This window comes from Siphateles boraxobius, unplaced genomic scaffold (genome assembly GCF_051911475.1).
Source record: "Siphateles boraxobius isolate OS27281-9 unplaced genomic scaffold, OSU_SipBor_1 106, whole genome shotgun sequence".
NCBI classification, from domain to species: domain Eukaryota; kingdom Metazoa; phylum Chordata; class Actinopteri; order Cypriniformes; family Leuciscidae; genus Siphateles; species Siphateles boraxobius.
Window position 1 is genome coordinate 356,582 of NW_027508707.1, and position 18,871 is coordinate 375,452.

The 18,871-nt window shown below is 35.9% G+C and overlaps 1 protein-coding gene across 1 annotated transcript in view; it reads left to right on the forward strand.

Moving 5' to 3' along the window:
- Positions 1-18,871, forward strand: part of rbm45 (RNA binding motif protein 45) — a 33,537-nt gene that overhangs the window by 6,892 nt on the left and 7,774 nt on the right. The window contains exons 6-9 of the mRNA XM_077247112.1: positions 2,257-2,386; positions 3,242-3,338; positions 9,777-9,940; positions 10,854-11,070. Coding sequence (XP_077103227.1) covers positions 2,257-2,386; positions 3,242-3,338; positions 9,777-9,940; positions 10,854-11,046 — 584 coding nt within the window. The 3' untranslated portion in view covers positions 11,047-11,070. The remainder of the gene's footprint in view (positions 1-2,256; positions 2,387-3,241; positions 3,339-9,776; positions 9,941-10,853; positions 11,071-18,871) is intronic.

Genomic DNA, 18,871 nt, shown 5'->3' on the forward strand with positions numbered 1-18,871 from the left:
CGCTAAAATTCAAGCTTCCGTGAACGAGCGCCACCGCATGCCAAACAGACGAGCACAATAGAAGAGTAGCGCAATAATTCTGACTAAAATATACATCTTGCTAAAATATTTGTTGTTGGAGACAATAAATGTGCCATATGTGGAATTTTAAACCTAAGTATGTTTTTATGAAAGTGAGCATTATAATGGGGTAATCAAATGCAGGCTAATATAACTAGTTTGTGCTTTTGTTTTTATTTTCATTTTTAGTTTAGCCTTAGTCATTTTAAAAACAAAAGCATTATTTTTGTTTTTAGATTGTAATGTTAGAATGTAATGTGATTTTAACCACCTTTTTGCACATAACATATTGCATAGCCTAAATTACATTCACTATATTTGTTTCCATATCCTTCAATATCAACATTGTTTGGATATCATTGAGCAGGAGGTGAAATAACATTTTTTTTAAATAAATACAGATTTTCTTTATCCAAATAGAAAAACGTAGAAAGTACAGAGATATATATCGTATATAGCCTACCCATTTAACCAAAAAATACAGAGATATGATTTTTTGGCCATATCGCCCAGTCCTAATTCTTAGTGTCATGGAAAACACAGTATCCTGGGTGGAGAAAGGCGATGAGGGCATGTACTGTTTCGTTTGCCGGAAATTTACAACAAAAGCCGACCAAAGTGCATAACCGGCCTGCCGAGTGCCTAAAAAATAGTGTAATCAAATTCCCCCCTAAACTTCTGCCTAGCCCCCCTAAAAATGTGTGATTAAGTGCAAGCTACACAAATTTGTTTTCGCTTCAGTCTTGTTACAATCAGATTCAGCGCGTTCTTCAGTTTTTCTTCATTGACAGTTTTTCAGGTCATAAATGTTAAACGAATGACAAAAATAACCAGGCAAACTAATATACTTTTGTCTAATTTCGCCATTTTGAAGTGAAAATATAGCCTATGTAACATTGCTCATCACTCTTGTAATGTAATAATTAGTTTACTGTCATTGTGAGGGGACAAGAAAAATGAATCTTAATGTATACAATACAGTTTAATGGTGCTTTTCCTTCTATTTCTTTCAGGGCCAGTAAAAATATAGAAGGGGCCAGTAAAACTCTGATGGGGATTTTTTTTTATGTTGAGCTCTGCTCTAAGTTATGTATTTCAGAAATGTACATTAAATTTTAACTTGCATGCTAAAACATACTAGATACTAATGTTTTGCATAACTGTACTAAAAAATTGTTTATTTCCCCCAAATAAATGATTGTGTTCCCTTTTGTCACTACCAAAACAATGATGGCATGTTTCGGTCATGACTGTTTCGATAGTGACAATTTTAGATAGTTTTTAGCCTAGTTCAGTGATGATAACTAGCATGGCACATTTCTGAACAGTTGTACACACATAAAAACTACATATTATGGAATTACACCCCAAAAAGTTTGCTTAATTGCAGAAAAAAAGGTCCCTTAAAGTTCCACACAGATTTTCAGACTTTTGAACGCATTTCCATCAAAATGATGGTACCTATCTATAATGAGAGAGAGGCACACAGGAATATTTCACGATCAGAAATGTAGAGGTGTGTTTAAAATCAGTCTCAGCCAATGGGCTAAAACACACACTATTTTGGTAGTGACATGAAAATGCAGGACACAATTTTTTTTTTACATAAAGTTTCATGATTTTAGATAAATATAAAATAAATGTGTTTTTTTTTAACTTTACTTTTTAAACGAAATCAAAAAATATTTTTAAAAAACTATGGAAAAAAATCTTATTTTCACAAGTTGAAATTTAGGGTTAGCCACCTCCCAATTGAAAGTACCAAATAAATTATGATTTTATATTTATTAAGCTTTATATTTTGTTATATTTTTTATTATATTTTAAATATTATTGTGGGATTCAATAGGTAATAGAAGGATCTTCGTAAACATCTAAAATTTGAATACTGAAATGCTTTTTAAATGTGTTTTTTGGTTGTCGGACAGCAGTTTGCACCAATTCTGTAGAATGGACCATATGCTGAAAAGAGTTGTCTTTCACAGCTTATTGCACTTAAATCACTTATTTTTAAACCGCAATACTTAAAAACGATAAGCTTTCGTGACTGTGCAGCACAGCAACGTCACATGAGCGTAACCGCTATCCAAAATCTCTGAAGGTTGACAAATTTCTACTGGTAATTCGTGTACTGGTATATCGCCCACCCCTTTCATAGATTAATTTGTTCTTTGTGTGTGTGTGTGTGTCCTGCAGGTCAGGTGGTGGTCCGCTATAATAACCTGGGCTCTGCGGTTTATGCCAAAGAGAAGCTGAATGGGTTTGAGTATCCGCCTGGTAACCGGCTGTCAGTCACTTACATAGACGACGGGGAGGACAGGACCAGGTACAGTCCTCTTCACCTTCATCTGAATTCTGTTTCACAATGTACAAAGTGTTTCTGCTGAAGGGTAAATACATTCATGCTGCCTCATTAACAGATCCTTGTGTCTCGTTCTGTTATTGTTGTAATTCTCTAGATAAACTCACCTTAAGTCTCTTCTGTTGCATTAGGGATTGTGAGGTATACCTGTATAGTCAAACCAAAAATTATTCAGACACCTGATAGAATTTTGTATCTTTTTTTACTAGTGGGTGCAAGACACTATAGTTCATTTAAGTAAGTGAGGATAGCAAAATAACATAAACTGTGACATTTTATACCCACAAATTCTTCATACAGTGACTACCAGTAAAATATGGCACCAAACATGATTGACACTTTGACCTGATCATGTTTTGCTGAAGTGTTTTTTCTTTAATTGCTAATGCGACCTTTTTACACCACAGACTGAACAATATTAAACATTACTTGGTAATTTGTTTACCTAAATTGGTATTATCTAATGGTGTGGTTAAATTTAACAGCTGACAGATATTCAACATAATTCATTTGTGAGACAGTCTAACAGAAGGATGGAAAAAACCACTGATTTGATAACTCTGAGTTCTTGTCATATTTTATTACCATTTTCTAAACTATAGCGAATAAACTGTGATAATGTGAGAAATGTTGAAGGTGTCTGAATAAATTTAGTTTTGACTATCTAAACACTTTGAACATCGACAGGAAATAGTACACCATTTGGATACCTTGAGGTTGAAGTTTTTCTGTCATGTAGTTCTAGACTGCTGTATCTCAGCGATGTTAAAGAAGTGCAGATTTAATTAGTTGTGTGTGTGTGTGTGTGTGTGTGTGCAGTCCCGTGGGGAAGATGGCGATGCAGCTCGTGGCCGCTCAGATGATGTCGATGGTGTGGAACGGCCCCTGCGGAGCGCAGCTAATGAAGACCAGCGCCGTGAGTAATGTTCATTCAACCAGGAACATCTTCACATCTCTTAGTCAGTTCTGCCGTCTCTTTAAATGAGTGATTTCTTCAAAACTTTCACTTTGGTGTTTCATGGAAGACAAAGTCATACAGTTCTGGCACAACTTGAGCAAGTAGGGCTGTGCCGGTAAACTTGACCACCGCACCACGGCGCTGGCTGAGTAGCACCGTATGTGAATGCTGTTTTACATGAGTATTATCACACGAGTGAAGCACAAAGCTTTGTTTACAAAATAAATAATAGGTTAGCAATTAGATGTTAGATCGCATTCATGGAAACATTTGGATTCATGACGAAGCAGAGAGTTGTGCGTGAGCCCATCAATTTAAGCTTTGTCGGCTTTGAATTCTGGTTTGCGATCTGGTCACCCGATTATCAGCGAGTTTAATATAGAATTGTTCCACATAGAAAGCTTGAATTGTCTATTTTAAACTAAACAATTAAAAACGAAAAGAAACCGGTTAGCCTACTCTCTGCTTATGTAGGTGTTGTAAACCTTCTTCTTAAGTGTAGAAAAACTCAAAGCGAAAACCAGGAGACTTAGGGGTATCTTTTAAGCAGGATTCTTTATTTGCTGTAGTCTGCTTCGTCCAAAATCTTACCCAAGTCAAGTCTAACTAAGGGAACTTTACATTGTAGTTTATATACATTTCAAGGGGGAGGGATTACATTGTGATGAACAGCATGTAAATGAGCTTAGACATGAGAACAGAACGGTGCAGGACTTCTCGTACTGAGACAAGAACTCCAAGACAAACGGTCTCAGTAACAAAATAGCAGGTGTTCAAACTTGATCAGCATGAGTCTTCACCCGGTGAGAAAGGCATGGCCTTCCCATTACTGAGATGGGACAGTCAGGAATATCCTGCTGGGAACCCTTACCGTTTGCAGAGATTTCCTGGTCTCATCATTTATGAACTTTCTCAATATAAAATACTATTGTATTGGAAATCTAAATTAAACATTTAAATAAAATTTATAATCCTATATAGGATAATCCGTATGAAATGTGCATTTCTCTCTATAGGTGCGTTCACTGCGAACATGACGAGCATCGTCAACTTAATCTTTGCAGCCGACACTGACACAGAAAACACTAGTTTATTTATAAACATTTAAAATGTCTCCTTGCAATATTTGACACATTCATGATCATTACTTTTGCCTGTTCTTTGTGACAGCTGTTATGTGGATTATTGGCAGCGTCACCCTCTGGTTACATGAACGCATCATCAACGCATCAGCACCGAAAACATGGAGAGTTTAATTTTTAGAGAATAATCGCACAACCTATTCGATATTCTAAAATTAAATCAACTAATCGAATATTCAAAAATCGTGACTCATCTCCGCATGGAATCTCTTGTTTCTTTCCCCAAATCTTCACTCATGTCTCACCCATTTTCAAATGGGATTATAAACGTTTCTTCCTTGGTTCGCTTTTAATTAGACATATTATATTCGTATTCTTTACTGTGGTAAAGTAGAAAAACGCTGTAGGACAGCTAGCCTACCTAGCTGTCAAGTATATTTGTAAAACGCGTTTCACACACGCGGGTGATTTTAGTTTCGATTTCTCTGGCAGCACAAAAATCAAACGTAGCCTAAATGTCTCGCCCTCATGGAAGATAAAATTCGCTCTTCATACCTTTTACACCAAGTAGAAAACATGAAGATTATCAGAAAAGAGATCGATGGTCTCTTTCCTGTTGGTGTCCCACATCCCTTTCAAAGCGCAGAGCGGTATGGGAAATATAAAACGAAAGTAAAAAAAATTGATTTTACTTTATTATATTATTTAAGTTCCCATTATTTACTGATACAGGGTTCCCGCGGATCCTTAAAAAGTCTTAAAAAGTCTTAAATTAGATTTTTAAAATATAAGGCCATAAAAAGTCTTATAAAGTCTTATTTTTACTTATGAAAGGTCTTAAATTTTAGATGACACTTCGACTTAGACATATCTAAATGTTTTCCAAATTAAAACTATCTAATACCCGTAGTATTATTTTTTATTATTCTATCTTTGTGGATTTGCTTGTTCACGTGACAATTCTCATCACATTCGTGGCAGAATAACGTCTGTCTCCTGCACGCGAGAGAGGAGAGAAGAAAGTTGGCAAATGTCAGTTCAGTCGTAAGTTCATTCTTTATGTGCGTAGGGGTGTGCGACTATGATATGATATGATAGTAGAAGGTTGTCTACTATGATATTGTAATCATTGTTTTAACGATGTAGGAGGCACTGTGAGCTGACATTGCATTTGTCTCTCGTGCTTTCACTGCGTGATGTGTGCAGTTATAGGTAGGCCTATGTCCCCAAATTAGTTTTTGTCTTATATTTATATCATATTATGTTCTTATATTAGAATATCACATCAGTAAGAGTGCCGTTTTCCCGTGCACAAGTGTGATATTTATGTTATACTATAGTTAAATTAAAAATAAATTAACATTGTGAGTTACTTTTTAGACAACATATTGTCAATATTGTTTGTTTTCCCTTTATTTCGCCGACTAGAATTTCAAAATGAAACCGTACCTGAGTCTCAATGCAATAGACAGCGATGATTTCTTGACTGAAATCCGCGTTTTGAACGAGTCATTTTAACGATTCAATGAACAATCACTTGTTTCTTTCCCGAATGAATCAGCCGTTTGAACAAATCGGTTGAATGAATGAATGACTCCCTCAACTCGCTTACGGTATTAAGACAGTGAATTGCTGCCGCCTAGTGGCGGTTTTAGTTTCATATTTAAAGTACCCTTTAATTAAAACGTTAAAATTAGTGCTGTCAAACGATTAAAATATTTAATCGCGATTAATCGCATTAATGCCATAGTTAACTCGCGATTAATCGCACATTTTTATCTATTCTAAATGTCCCTTGATTTCTATTTGTCTCATTATTTTTTCTAATTTTAATGCTCTTATCAACATGGAAAAGTGGATCAGCATTAAGTTTGTTCTTAGCTGTGGTATCCATGTGCTTCTGTCTGAAGTCATCCATTGTAGAGCTTAGATCGGGCCCAAAAAAATCAAGCCCGACCCGAGCCCGTGCGCATTGGGTCCGAGCCCGGCCCGACACATAAACTGTAATTATGAGCCCAAGCCCGATTTAAACCCGTCAATTTTTTTCATACGTGGGTCGTTATAACTGACGTTCTCAACTATTTTCTATGTTACTTTCTCCCGCCCGCAACATTTTTGTCCCGCTCCCGCCCGCAAATACACTCTTTTTTTTGTAGGCTACCTCCAAATACTTTCGCCTACGTGTCGCCACCATACACATCAGCATAAATGCTCCTGATAAATTATTTGTTATTAAAGCATTAACACACAAACCACTGTTATAACATAAAAGCAAGCAGGCTACTGAGTGCATGGTTTGGCATGACTGAATGCGCGCAAAGTGCGCTCCCTTAATAATTCCTAAAAAGCTGACATCAGTTCATCGCAATCTCACACATCTGTTATTATCAGTGAAGCTGACTGCACAATGCATCTTTCATAATATATACACTTTGTTTGTTATAATTTGAGGATTTGCCAGCTTACAGAATTCAGCACTGAACAAAAAGTCTGTTTTGAGCGGTGAGGGGAGTCTATTTTAAATGCTTCTGATGCTTCTTCATATGTCTGTGATTGGCTACATCCCTCAACGCTGCAAACATGTTATAAAAAGAAACTCTGGCCTGTAAATCGTTTCTATTTTGTTTTAGTTGTTCTTGTTGCTTTTCTGCAACATATGAATAAAAATGTATTAGTTTTTATGTTTTATTCATAGATATTTCTAGTTTGCGGGAGTCCCGCGAATCGTTTTATTCTCCCGTATCCGCACACAGAGTGAGTACCGCTCGAGCCCGCCCTCGCACTCGGCCATCAAATCTAGTCCCGCGCCGCACTCTACTGCGTTGAGAGTGCACGTCTCTAGATCGGCGTCTCACGCTCGCGCCATCCACTCAAAACGTACCGTTAGCCTACTACTCTTTGGCTGGCGCGCAAGCCCAAACAAGTACGTGCGGCGTGCCTGTTGTTTTGTTTCCGTCTAGCTATCCGGTGTGGTGTTGTTTGCTAGGCCAAAAAGAGCGTTAATCTCGCGATAAAAAAATTGACGCCGTTAAAATGTGTTTGCGTTAACGCCGTTAATAACGCGTTTAACGCACAGCACTAGTTAAAATTAGAAATCATTTCATATTTAAATATTGAATATTGATTTTTAAAAAACTATCTCATAGCTTTATTTATGCAATTGTAAATGGAGTGTAAATATTAATGCCACTTCTGATGCCGCTTCTGTGTCACCTCTGCACTGCAAAGATGGATTTTGATTGAATGATTTAATTTGACTGGTAACGGTGGTACTGTATAATTATTGTGTAATTAAGTATTATTGTATAAATAAGTATAATTACTGTATAATTTAATTTGAATAATTTGAATGTTAGTATTTGACATAAAAGGTGATGCATAACTCTAAATAAGTTTAGGAAAAATGTCCATATATAGGTGAAAATGCCCCTGGAAATCAATTTAAGGTGGCAAATATTGCACATTAATTAATCATTTCTGTCACTACTGTGAACTGACCACTGCATAGAATATAAAAAATATGAATATCTTCATGAGTCTGCTGTCAACAACAGGCCTATACCAGCCATTGCACCAGCACAAAAACTCAAATCAGTAAAATATCATCTAATTATTATCAACAAAGCGTTTAAAATATCGAGATATATTTTTGTCAATATTGCACACCCCTAATGTACGGTATTAATTTAGATTTCTTCAGGCCTTAAAAAGCCTTAAATTTGACTTTAAAAAGTGTGCAGGAACCCTGTGATATTTATTTCAATGCTTTACAGGCTTTCGTGTGTTGTTTATTTGACGGAATTGCTCAAATAAACACTTATTTTGCTCAAATAAACACAAATATATTTTTTTCAAAACAATCCCCCAACCACGCGCTGGTAAAAAATTGCCACCTCAACACAGCCCTAATTCTACGATTGTTAATTGTTGTGTTTTTTTTATCCTGTGAGTCATAGTTATCACGTGATTTTTGTACATGCCATTTTCAGAAGCGGAAGTCATTATATTGGTGTAAACTTCTGCAGTGTTGAACAGAAGACAGCCAATATAATTATAGCACTCCCTGTTGCTCCCATAGCAAATTTTTTAAAAATGATTACGGTGGTCAAAAGAGAGGGAGATGTTAAAGCTACACTGTAACTTTTTTAGTTTATTCATAGCTAAAAACACTTAGTTCTTTATATGTGCATATATATAAAATATATGTGCTCATTAATGTATATTTACTTCGTTCAAGTAATAAAGTATTCTCGTGAGTGTATAATATGCCATTGAAAATGCATACGGGTAAGGGGTTCTAATGTCGGTCGCCATGTTGCCCCTCCATCTTGAAAGTACATTAGCCAAAGAGGGACATACCCGTTAATTCAAGCTTCGCCTTTCGCGTTTTAACACTCGATGGCAGCGTGTTGAATGTCAAGAGGGTGATTGCTTGCACCTCCGTCACATCAACTGATCTCTGCTCACGGAGAAAATCATATAGCCTACAATGTAAACTTTGCCTTACGCTAGTGATGTCGTACAACATGCAGAATAACGATAGCACTGATAAAAGTTACTTTACTAAGATTCGCCTGCATTCGTCTGGGAACCTGATAACTGATGTTAGCAATGAAATGGTAAAAAAATAACGAAAACATTAGACTATTATTCATTTTACATAGATATCATAACCTATAAGCTACCTGTCAAATTAAATTACTGCAAATTATAATAGTTTTCTAAAATAACCTCATCACTTGAAGGAACACTCATGGACGAGGTCGAACTGCAAGCCATGTTAATCTTGGACTACATGATTGGCCACCGTAGGAGTTAAAACGAAATCGGAATTGAGAGGAACAGAAACTAATATTCAGTGGAGTGTCATATACCTTTTCACCGCTAGATGTGGGTAAAAATCACACAGTGCAGCTTTAAATATGCTAAATGTTAAATATAACTAGTTTTCTGTCATTTAATGTCAAGGTGATAATAGAAAGTGTAAAGAATTCTTTAAAATGTATATAAAAAATTAATAAATGGAAAAAGAAAAACTGAAAATATGCTTAATTAAAAAGCTCTGCTAGATTTATGATGATGTTAATAACTGGAAACATCACACCAGTCTGTGTAAAGGGTCACCCAAAAATGAAATATACTTTTATTTTCTGGTTTAATTTTACTGTTTAAATCTTTGTTGTTAAAAAGCATTGTGTCATCATTATATATGAGCTTATCCTCCATTTATATTGGCTTTGGAGACTAAAGAAAAGCTGATCAGAAGTGGTCAGACTGATCAGTGATGTGTGTGTGTGTGTGTGTGTTCCTGTAGGGCTACACAGCGCCTCCTGTGGCCCAGAAAGCTCGTGTTCAGACTGATGTGGCTCTTCCTTCTCTGAAGAAGCTGGTGTCGTCTGACGGCGTGGTGAAGGAGAGACTCTTCGTCATCTTCAACCCCTCACCTCTGCCTGTGGACGTTCTGGAGGACCTGTTCTGGTGTGTGTGTGTGTGTGACTGTCTGTGTGTGTGTGTGTTTGTCTGTGTGTGGGATTGATTTACACACCAGCTCTGATAGTGTTGGAGCGTTGTGGTGTATTGTGTCTGAATTTATGTGAATATTTCCCATAAATGTTGTTCCACTACTGACATGAACACATGCTTATAGACTGGGTGATATTATATACACTACCAGTCAAAGGTTTGAAATAATTACGATTTTTTCAATGTTTTTGAAAGAAGACGAATGTTCATCAAGACTGCATTTATTCAATCAAAAACACTGTAAAACGGTAATATTGTGAACTGTTTCATTTCATATATACTGATTTGCTGCTCGATAAGCAGTTGTTGTTGTTATTATTATTATTATAATTATTATTATCAATGTTGAAAACAGTCAAGCTGCTAATTTTTTTCAAGATTCTTTGATGTTAATTTTTTTCAAAATTTGGAATGGAAATCTTTTGCAACTTTATCTATTCATATTAAGTACTGTTTTCAACATTGATAATCAGAAATGTTTCCTGATCATCATATTAAACTGATTTCTGAAGGATCATGTGACGCTGAAGACTGGAGTAATGATGCTGAAAATTCAGCTTTGATCACAGTAATAAATATACTATATATTCACATAGAAAACAGTTATTTTACATTGTAATAATATTTCACAATATTACCATCTTTGCTGTGTTTTTATCAAATAAAGCAGCCTTAGTGAGCAGAAGAGACTTACATAAACATTAAAAGAAAATCATAATTATGTATGTGTGTGAGAGTGTTGATTGATATTGTAGATGTCTCATAATTATTATAATTTAAAAAAACTATGTTATAATTGGTTAGTTTGATTAATTTCCTTGAACCAATTGAAAACAATCCAGAAATGTTGTGCGTTTTCTCCACACAGTCGGTTCGGTTCCCTGATGGAGGTTTATTTGGTTCCCGGCCGTAATGTGGGATATATCAAGTACTCGGACCGTAAGTCGGCTCACGACGCCATAGCGCTTCTGCACGGCAAAGTGGTGAACGGGGTCAAGATGAAGGTCATGCTGGCCGACCCGCCCAAAGAGGAGTCACACAAACGCCAGAGAACATATTGACCTTTGACCTTATGACAGACACAGGTAAGTCAGCTCAGTAGGTAAGACACTGTGAAATATTTCAAATATACAGGTGAAACTCGAAAAATATCGTGCAAAAGTTATAATTTTGATGATTATGGCTTACAGCTTATGAAAACGACAAATTCAAAATCTCAGAAAATTAGAATATTACATGAAATCAATAAAAAAAGGATTTTAAATACAGAAATGTCAGCCCTCTGAAAAGTATAATCGTGCATATTTATATAGTTATAAATACTAAATATATTAGTTTCACCTTTTAATTTGAATTACTGAAATATACGAACTTTTGCACAATAATTCAAATTTTTCGAGTTTCACCTGTATATGAATTCACCACAATAAGAGCAAATAAAGACAATCCAGAAAAACAAGATGAAAATGATTACACAATCTGTTATATTCTTTATAATTTGATGTTGAGAGTGAACTTCATGAATAAGTTGACGACTTGAGACATGATGCAAAAAACTGAACTGACCGCTCGTATATGCGACCTGGAGAAACAATCCTTTAACATCTTCATCTCTTTTAGGGGATTCGTTTATTTCTATATCAGTCAGATAATAATGTCACGACAGTCGAACAGAAACGGTCTTTCAAACGAGGTCTGCAGTTCATATCTGTCCTCTACATTTGATTTGCGATCATAAAATGATTGTATGGCCCTTGTAATCAATTTTCTAGCTTTGTGAAGTTTGTGATTTCACTGGCACTAGTGGCTCGGTAAGAATTTTGAAAATGTATTTGTTCACCAACTCTGCATCTATTTTTATCAAAAAATACAGTAAAAACAGTAATATTGTGAAATATCATTTTAATTTAAAATATTTGTTTTCAATGTGAATATATGAATTTATTCCTGTGATCAAAGATTCATTTTCAGCATCATTACTCCAGTAACTGCAGTTTATTGATATAATAACTGCATTTATTTGATTTAAAATAAATGAAAAAGAAAAAGATTTTGTAACATTATTAATGTCTTTATTGTCACTTTTGATCAATTTAATGCATCCTTACTGAATTAAAGTATTAATTTATTTCAGCAAAAAATAATCTTTCTGACCCCAAGCTTTTGAACGGTTGTGTTGCTAAAATGAGTCTAAAACTGCCACTCCTGCCAATGGTGGTTGAGCTGAGAACATTTGCTTTAGATATTTCTCACAATCCATGAACAGTATTTTGCATTTTTTTTATCCCATAATCCCTGTGTCAGTGTAATTATTGAGGCAGTTTTCCTGATTTGCTGTAATGCACGGGTGCCAAACTGCTCCTGGAGTGAGTTATCTGGACTTGAGTTTTCAAGTAATCCTTTAGACCTTGATTAATGTTTAATTAGGGTTGAAACTAATTCTGCGTTCCAGAAAACTCGCAAATCTGATTGTTCCTCCTACTTGAAAATAACATCTGGAACGCCTCTCGAAGTCGGACATCCGACCTGTGAACGTCAGCAGATCGATCGACAATGCACCTCAGCGAAACGCGTCATTTGACATCATTTCCAAGATGGCGGCAAGTCCTGCTTCCAACAGCCATTGTGTGGATACATCAGAGTTTCCGCTATAAAAAAAGGATGCCGGTCAAAGTGGCGGCAGAGGTTTCGTTTTACGGACATTTTGATGATATGCTGGTCAGATATCGCCTCTTAATTAGTCAAGTTGAGGAAAACTGGAGGCAGTCTATGTAACTTAAAAAAATGACATAATCAGGCCGTATAGAATGCAACATGTTGTTATTATTAGCTTAACTTTCAAATAGACGGAAAAAAACATGAACGTCTGATTGGCGTCAATCAACGCCAATTGTTTTTTACTATGGTTTCACACACATTCACTTTCTGAAACATTGAGGCAAATAAAAAATATCCAGTTAACTAGCAGATTATTAATTTAGTTCGCTATTAAATAAGAGATCTAGCGCTAAAATCTGTTGTTTTTGAAATCAAGCTGAGCGCTCGTGTCCGCTGCTATCAGTTGCATGGACGACGCGCTGCGCGAGTTGCGCAATCTTCACTCGGACGCGTGTTTCAAACTATCGCTGTTGTGGAGACTCTGTATTCATTCCGGTGAAATCACAAAATAAAATGCACACAAACGTGTCCCTGCTTGATATAGACTGTAACCACTGATGAACATATAGGCTATTCAGTTTTGATGAGAGAAAAAAAAACCCACTGATCTATTGGCTATAATGAGATGTTCCTGATTCACCATCGTCTGCCTCTGAAAAAAGCTTTTAAGGCTAGTCTGCCTGGGCCTGGCCATATTTTAAACGTCTCACTCAATCGTTCGTTGTTTAGGTCTATATTACAGCCGCTTGAGGCGTGCGCTTTATTTGAAATGCAGCATGCGATGTTTCATAACTTTCAAACGTTAGAGCCTGTTCCTTTATATTTATAACATAGCCAAAGTTCGGTGTATTTTTGCTTTATACATTTTAGGCTTATTCTCAAATTCAGATTGTTTTAGGGGGGCGGGATTATTAGGCAATTTTAATCGGACAATTTGACCGGAGAGATTTAATTTTGTCGGACATTTCATTTTTTTCCCGGCCAATGTCCGGTAAAATTTTTTTAATTTAAAAAAAATTAAACGGGAACCCTGGGATACATTTGTCAAACACATAAACAAACGTTAACATTATATTTGAGACATTTCAGCGCAGATATTCCCACTTCTGACCTCGATTCGAACAGGATCTGAGTTTGGCACCCCTGCTTTAATACAACAAAAGGAAGAGTTAATGATGCTCATTAAAGCAGTAGTTCACTTTAAAATTAAAATAACCAAATGATTTACTCGCCCTCAAGCCATCCTAGGTGTATATGACTTTCTTCTTTCAGACGAATACAATCAGTTATATTAAAAATAACATGGCTCTTCCAAGCTTTATAATGGCAGTGAATTGCAACCAACAGTTTGAAGCTCAAAAAAGTGCATCTATCCATCATAAAAGTGCATCTATCCGTGATAAAAGTGCATCTATCCATGATAAAAGTGCATCTATCCATGATAAAAGTGCATCTATCCATGATAAAAGTGCATCTGTCCATGATAAAAGTGCATCTGTCCATGATAAAAGTGCATCTGTCCATGATAAAAGTGCATCTGTCCATGATAAAAGTGCATCTATCCATGATAAAAGTGCATCTATCCATGATAAAAGTGCATCTGTCCATGATAAAAGTGCATCTATCCATGATAAAAGTGCATCTATCCATGATAAAAGTGCATCTATCCATGATAAAAGTGCATCTGTCCATGATAAAAGTGCATCTGTCCATGATAAAAGTGCATCTGTCCATGATAAAAGTGCATCTGTCCATCATAAAAGTGCATCTATCCATGATAAAAGTGCATCTATCCATCATAAAAGGGCATCTATCCATGATAAAAGTGCATCTGTCCATGATAAAAGTGCATCTGTCCATGATAAAAGTGCATCTATCCATGATAAAAGTGCATCTATCCATGATAAAAGTGCATCTGTCCATCATAAAAGTGCATCTGTCCATGATAAAAGTGCATCTATCCATGATAAAAGTGCATCTATCCATCATAAAAGTGCATCTATCCATGATAAAAGTGCATCTATCCATGATAAAAGTGCATCTGTCCATGATAAAAGTGCATCTGTCCATGATAAAAGTGCATCTATCCATGATAAAAGTGCATCTGTCCATGAAAAAAAGTGCATCTGTCCATGATAAAAGTGCATCTATCCATCATAAAAGTGCATCTATCCATCATAAAAGTGCATCTATCCATGATAAAAGTGCATCTATCCATGATAAAAGTGCATCTATCCATCATAAAAGTGCATCTATCCATCATAAAAGTGCATCTATCCATCATAAAAGTGCATCTATCCATGATAAAAGTAGGGCTGAAACGATTCCTTGAGTTACTCTAGTTACTCTATTACAAAAATTCCTCGAGGCAAAAACTCTGCCTCGAAGCCTCGTTAAATTCCTATGACGCACACTATACGCGCGGCGCAGGGATTTGATTGTTTCACACGGACCGTTTATTCACACGGACCTGTTCAGGAAGCATATATTTTGAATTTAGTTGGCGCGATGGCGGAGAATAAATATGTAAATAAACGGCAGAAATTCTCTAAAGTGTGGGATCATTACACACTTAATTCACTTAATACACTTAACTTGCTGAAACAAGGTAATGTAGTCTAAGCCTATTGATGTTCGCTGATTTTAATCCCATACTGTATTTGTAGCGATGTCGTGATGCGGTTTAACTAGATATGATTTTTAGCTTTGATGACATTTTTAAGTAGTAAACGTAAATATCACGTTCAATTGCAAGAGTATAGCCTAAAAAAGAACCCCTTCACAGTTCACACACACACACACACACACACACACACGCCAGTCAGACTAATTGCCGCAATGAATCACATATGCTTAAACTTTTATGTAGCCACGCAACAATAATTTCAGCATGCATTCACTGTACACACCGGGACGTGATGGAGGAACAAATATTGTATTGCAGTCTTTGCGAGACCTTGTTTGTATTTCACGTCTGCCAAATACAGACAACACCAAAAAATTAAAGTCCCCAGCCTGTTGGTTTTTAATAAAGATTCGGAGTACTCATTTTTCAGTTAAAACGCACGGAACAAAAAGTGCGTCAGCTTTTACTGCGTGTTCAACAACAAGTCACGTTACAGCTCTTCTTCAGCGTTAAACTACCAGAATTCACAAATATGCTAAGATGCTTAGAGTGGTTATATTATAACATCTTAAAGGAAAATTCACATATGGGATAGCTTTATAACTTGCATACTATATAACTTATAGTATATAACTTATAACAGCTTTAACTGAAATTGACACAAGTTTAATATAACTATTATGTTAATAAAACACACAAAAAAAAATCCGATTAATCGATCGATTAAGTGCTAGATTAATCGATTACAAAAAGAATCGATAGCTGCAGCTCTAGATAAAAGTGCATCTATCCAACATAAAAGTGCATCTATCCATGATAAAAGTGCATCTATCCATGATAAAAGTGCATCTATCCATGATAAAAGTGCATCTATCCATGATAAAAGTGCATCTATCCATGATAAAAGTTCATCTATCCATGATAAAAGTGCATCTATCCATGATAAAAGTTCATCTATCCATGATAAAAGTGCATCTATCCATGATAAAAGTGCATCTATCCATGATAAAAGTGCATCTATCCATGATAAAAGTTCATCTATCCGTGATAAAAGTGCATCTATCCATGATAAAAGTGCATCTATCCATGATAAAAGTGCATCTATCCATTATAAAAGTGCATCTATCCATGATAAAAGTTCATCTATCCATCATAAAAGTGCATCTATCCATGATTAAAGTTCATCTATCCATGATAAAAGTGCATCTATCCATGATAAAAGTGCATCTATCCATCATAAAAGTGCATCTATCCATGATAAAAGTGCATCTATCCATGATAAAAGTGCATCTATCCATGATAAAAGTGCATCTATCCGTGATAGAAGTGCATCTATCCGCCATAAAAGTGCATCTATCCGTCATAAAAGTGCATCTATCCGTCATAAAAGTGCATCTATCCATCATAAAAGTGCATCTATCCGTGATAAAAGTGCATCTATCCGTGATAAAAGTGCATCTATCCATCATAAAAGTGCATCTATCCATCATAAAAGTGCATCTATCCGTGATAAAAGTGCATCTATCCGTGATAAAAGTGCATCTATCCGTGATAAAAGTGCATCTATCCGTGATAAAAGTGCATCTATCCATCATAAAAGTGCATCTATCCGTGATAAAAGTGCATCTATCCGTCATAAAAGTGCATCTATCCATCATAAAAGTGCATCTATCCGTGATAAAAGTGCATCTATCCATCATAAAAGTGCATCTATCCATGATAAAAGTGCATCTATCCATGATAAAAGTGCATCTATCCGTGATAAAAGTGCATCTATCCGTGATAAAAGTGCATCTATCCATGATAAAAGTGCATCTATCCATCATAAAAGTGCATCTATCCATGATAAAAGTGCATCTATCCATGATAAAAGTGCATCTATCCATGATAAAAGTGCATCTATCCATGATAAAAGTGCATCTGTCCATGATAAAAGTGCATCTGTCCATGATAAAAGTGCATCTGTCCATGATAAAAGTGCATCTGTCCATGATAAAAGTGCATCTATCCATGATAAAAGTGCATCTGTCCATGATAAAAGTGCATCTATCCATGATAAAAGTGCATCTATCCATGATAAAAGTGCATCTATCCATGATAAAAGTGCATCTGTCCATGATAAAAGTGCATCTGTCCATGATAAAAGTGCATCTGTCCATGATAAAAGTGCATCTGTCCATGATAAAAGTGCATCTATCCATGATAAAAGTGCATCTGTCCATGATAAAAGTGCATCTGTCCATGATAAAAGTGCATCTGTCCATCATAAAAGTGCATTTATCCATGATAAAAGTGCATCTATCCATCATAAAAGGGCATCTATCCATGATAAAAGTGCATCTGTCCATGATAAAAGTGCATCTGTCCATGATAAAAGTGCATCTATCCATGATAAAAGTGCATCTATCCATCATAAAAGTGCATCTGTCCATCATAAAAGTGCATCTGTCCATGATAAAAGTGCATCTATCCATGATAAAAGTGCATCTATCCATCATAAAAGTGCATCTATCCATGATAAAAGTGCATCTATCCATGATAAAAGTGCATCTATCCATCATAAAAGTGCATCTATCCATCATAAAAGTGCATCTATCCATCATAAAAGTGCATCTATCCATCATAAAAGTGCATCTATCCATGATAAAAGTAGGGCTGAAACGATTCCTTGAGTTACTCTAGTTACTCTATTACAAAAATTCCTCGAGGCAAAAACTCTGCCTCGAAGCCTCGTTAAATTCCTATGACGCACACTATACGCGCGGCGCAGGGATTTGATTGTTTCACACGGACCGTTTATTCACACGGACCTGTTCAGGAAGCATATATTTTGAATTTAGTTGGCGCGATGGCGGAGAATAAATATGTAAATAAACGGCAGAAATTCTCTAAAGTGTGGGATCATTACACACTTAATTCACTTAATACACTTAACTTGCTGAAACAAGGTAATGTAGTCTAAGCCTATTGATGTTCGCTGATTTTAATCCCATACTGTATTTGTAGCGATGTCGTGATGCGGTTTAACTAGATATGATTTTTAGCTTTGATGACATTTTTAAGTAGTAAACGTAAATATCACGTTCAATTGCAAGAGTATAGCCTAAAAAAGAACCCCTTCACAGTTCACACACACACACACACACACACACGCCAGTCAGACTAATTGCCGCAATGAATCACATATGCTTAAACTTTTATGTAGCCACGCAACAATAATTTCAGCATGCATTCACTGTACACACCGGGACGTGATGGAGGAACAAATATTGTATTGCAGTCTTTGCGAGACCTTGTTTGTATTTCACGTCTGCCAAATACAAACAACACCAAAAAATTAAAGTCCCCAGCCTGTTGGTTTTTAATAAAGATTCGGAGTACTCATTTTTCAGTTAAAACGCACGGAACAAAAAGTGCGTCAGCTTTTACTGCGTGTTCAACAACAAGTCACGTTACAGCTCTTCTTCAGCGTTAAACTACCAGAATTCACAAATATGCTAAGATGCTTAGAGTGGTTATATTATAACATCTTAAAGGAAAATTCACATATGGGATAGCTTTATAACTTGCATACTATATAACTTATAGTATATAACTTATAA